Below are 1,697 nucleotides of genomic sequence, written 5' to 3'. Positions count from 1 at the left end.
AAAAAAAAAAAAAAAAAAAAAAAAAAAAAAATATATGTATATATATAAATATATAAGTTACAATCATAAAAAAATATGTATAACCTTAAAATTAATGAATAAAAAAAAAAAAAAAAATGTAACTTAAAAAAAGGAATAAAACAATAAATTGAAGTATTATTTTTTAGTTATGGAATTTGTTTAAAATTTGTGAATGAAAAAAAAATGATGTGTATGCACTTTTTTGAAAAAGTATTTTATCTATTTTTTCGGTAGAGATAATGCATAAAAAATAGTAGAAATAAAAAGAATAAAATAAGGTAAACCATATATTTATTTCCCTAAAAATAATACATAATGAAAAATATTATAAATAAAAGAAATAATTTATTTTTATTTTTATTTTCTTTTATTTACCTTTGTTTTTAAAATATTTTTAACACGTTTATAAACTCCCGTTAATTTTTTATTTACGTTATCCATCCTATCAGACTATGACAAGAGAAATTATAAATTTGAAATAAGAAATATATGAAATAATCAAAAATAAAAAGAAAAATAAAATTACTAATATATATATATTTAAAATAAATATTCTTTAATTTTACTAAATTATCAAGTAAAGAATTAGAAGTCTTTACTTCATCTCTCAAATTAGAACCAATCTAAAAATTTAGATTTAATGGAAAAAAAATGAAAAATTAAGTTTTTAAAGTTAAATACAATAATTGTATAAAATAAAGTTATAATTAATTTATTATTATATGAAAAATAAATATTTAAAATGATAAATATAAATTTAGATATATTTTCTTTTCTCTTTTTGTTTTATTAATTAATTATATATCATCTTACTAATTTTAAGTTTTGGACTTTTTTTTCTAGATCAAGTATATAATTATCATTTTCTTCTAAATATATATTTATATTTTCATTGTAAAAATCATTGCTATTTTTTTTCTTTTTTCTAGAATTAAAATCCATATTATATAAATATTAGATTATTTTTGTTTGTTAAAGTGTATCTATTATAAAATATCTTTTATTATAAAAAGTATAATTACTTTTCTTTTATGAACAGTAGAACTTCTTCAAAATGCTTTTTTAAAATTTATCTTTTTTTTTTGTAACTATTTTTTTTTTATTTTTTTATTTCCTATTTATTATTTACAAATTAATAATACTTCACAATTAAGTGTATTTATGAAATTTAGAACTTTGCTTAATAAAAAAAAGTTCAAATTTTCATATAAATTTATTGTATAAATATTTTAAAGTAAGGTAAATTTTTTTTTATATTTAATTCGATTTTATTTTTGTTTTTTTTTTTTTTTTTTTATAACAAGAAAATGAAATTTTTTTTAATACATATTAACTTGTATGAGTGTATTTAAATGATTTTATTTTTTTATAAAAATATTTAATATTAATATTTTTTATTATATACACTATCATTATATTATATAATGAAGAATATTAATTTAAATAGTAATTTAGTTTTAAAATGAAAGATTGAAAAAAAAAAAAAAAAAAAATTTGTAATAATAGTGAAATATGATTTAATTTCATTTATAAATAATATATTTCCACTTTTTTTTATTTAAATATTTTGCCTTTTTTTTTTTTTTTTATGTTATTCATAAGTGTATAACACAGATATTAATTAAACATATGTTTTATTATATATAATTTCGCTTTTTTTTTTTTTTTTTTTTTTT

General features: G+C 13.4%; 1 protein-coding gene across 1 annotated transcript; it reads right to left on the bottom strand.

The window, feature by feature from the left end:
• Positions 1–236: 236 nt before the first annotated feature.
• On the bottom strand, positions 237–963 carry PGAL8A_00387500 (conserved Plasmodium protein, unknown function; the record flags this gene model as incomplete). The annotated part of the gene is made up of 4 exons (XM_028670218.1): positions 237–320; positions 397–471; positions 588–644; positions 835–963. 4 exons carry the CDS (start codon positions 961–963, stop codon positions 237–239), a joined length of 345 nt encoding a protein of 114 aa, XP_028526992.1.
• Between the last annotated feature and the right edge of the window lie 734 nt (positions 964–1,697).

This window comes from Plasmodium gallinaceum (assembly GCF_900005855.1).
Source record: "Plasmodium gallinaceum strain 8A genome assembly, contig: PGAL8A_v1_108, whole genome shotgun sequence".
Lineage (NCBI taxonomy): Eukaryota > Apicomplexa > Aconoidasida > Haemosporida > Plasmodiidae > Plasmodium > Plasmodium gallinaceum.
This window is presented reverse-complemented; position numbering and strand designations above follow the sequence as displayed.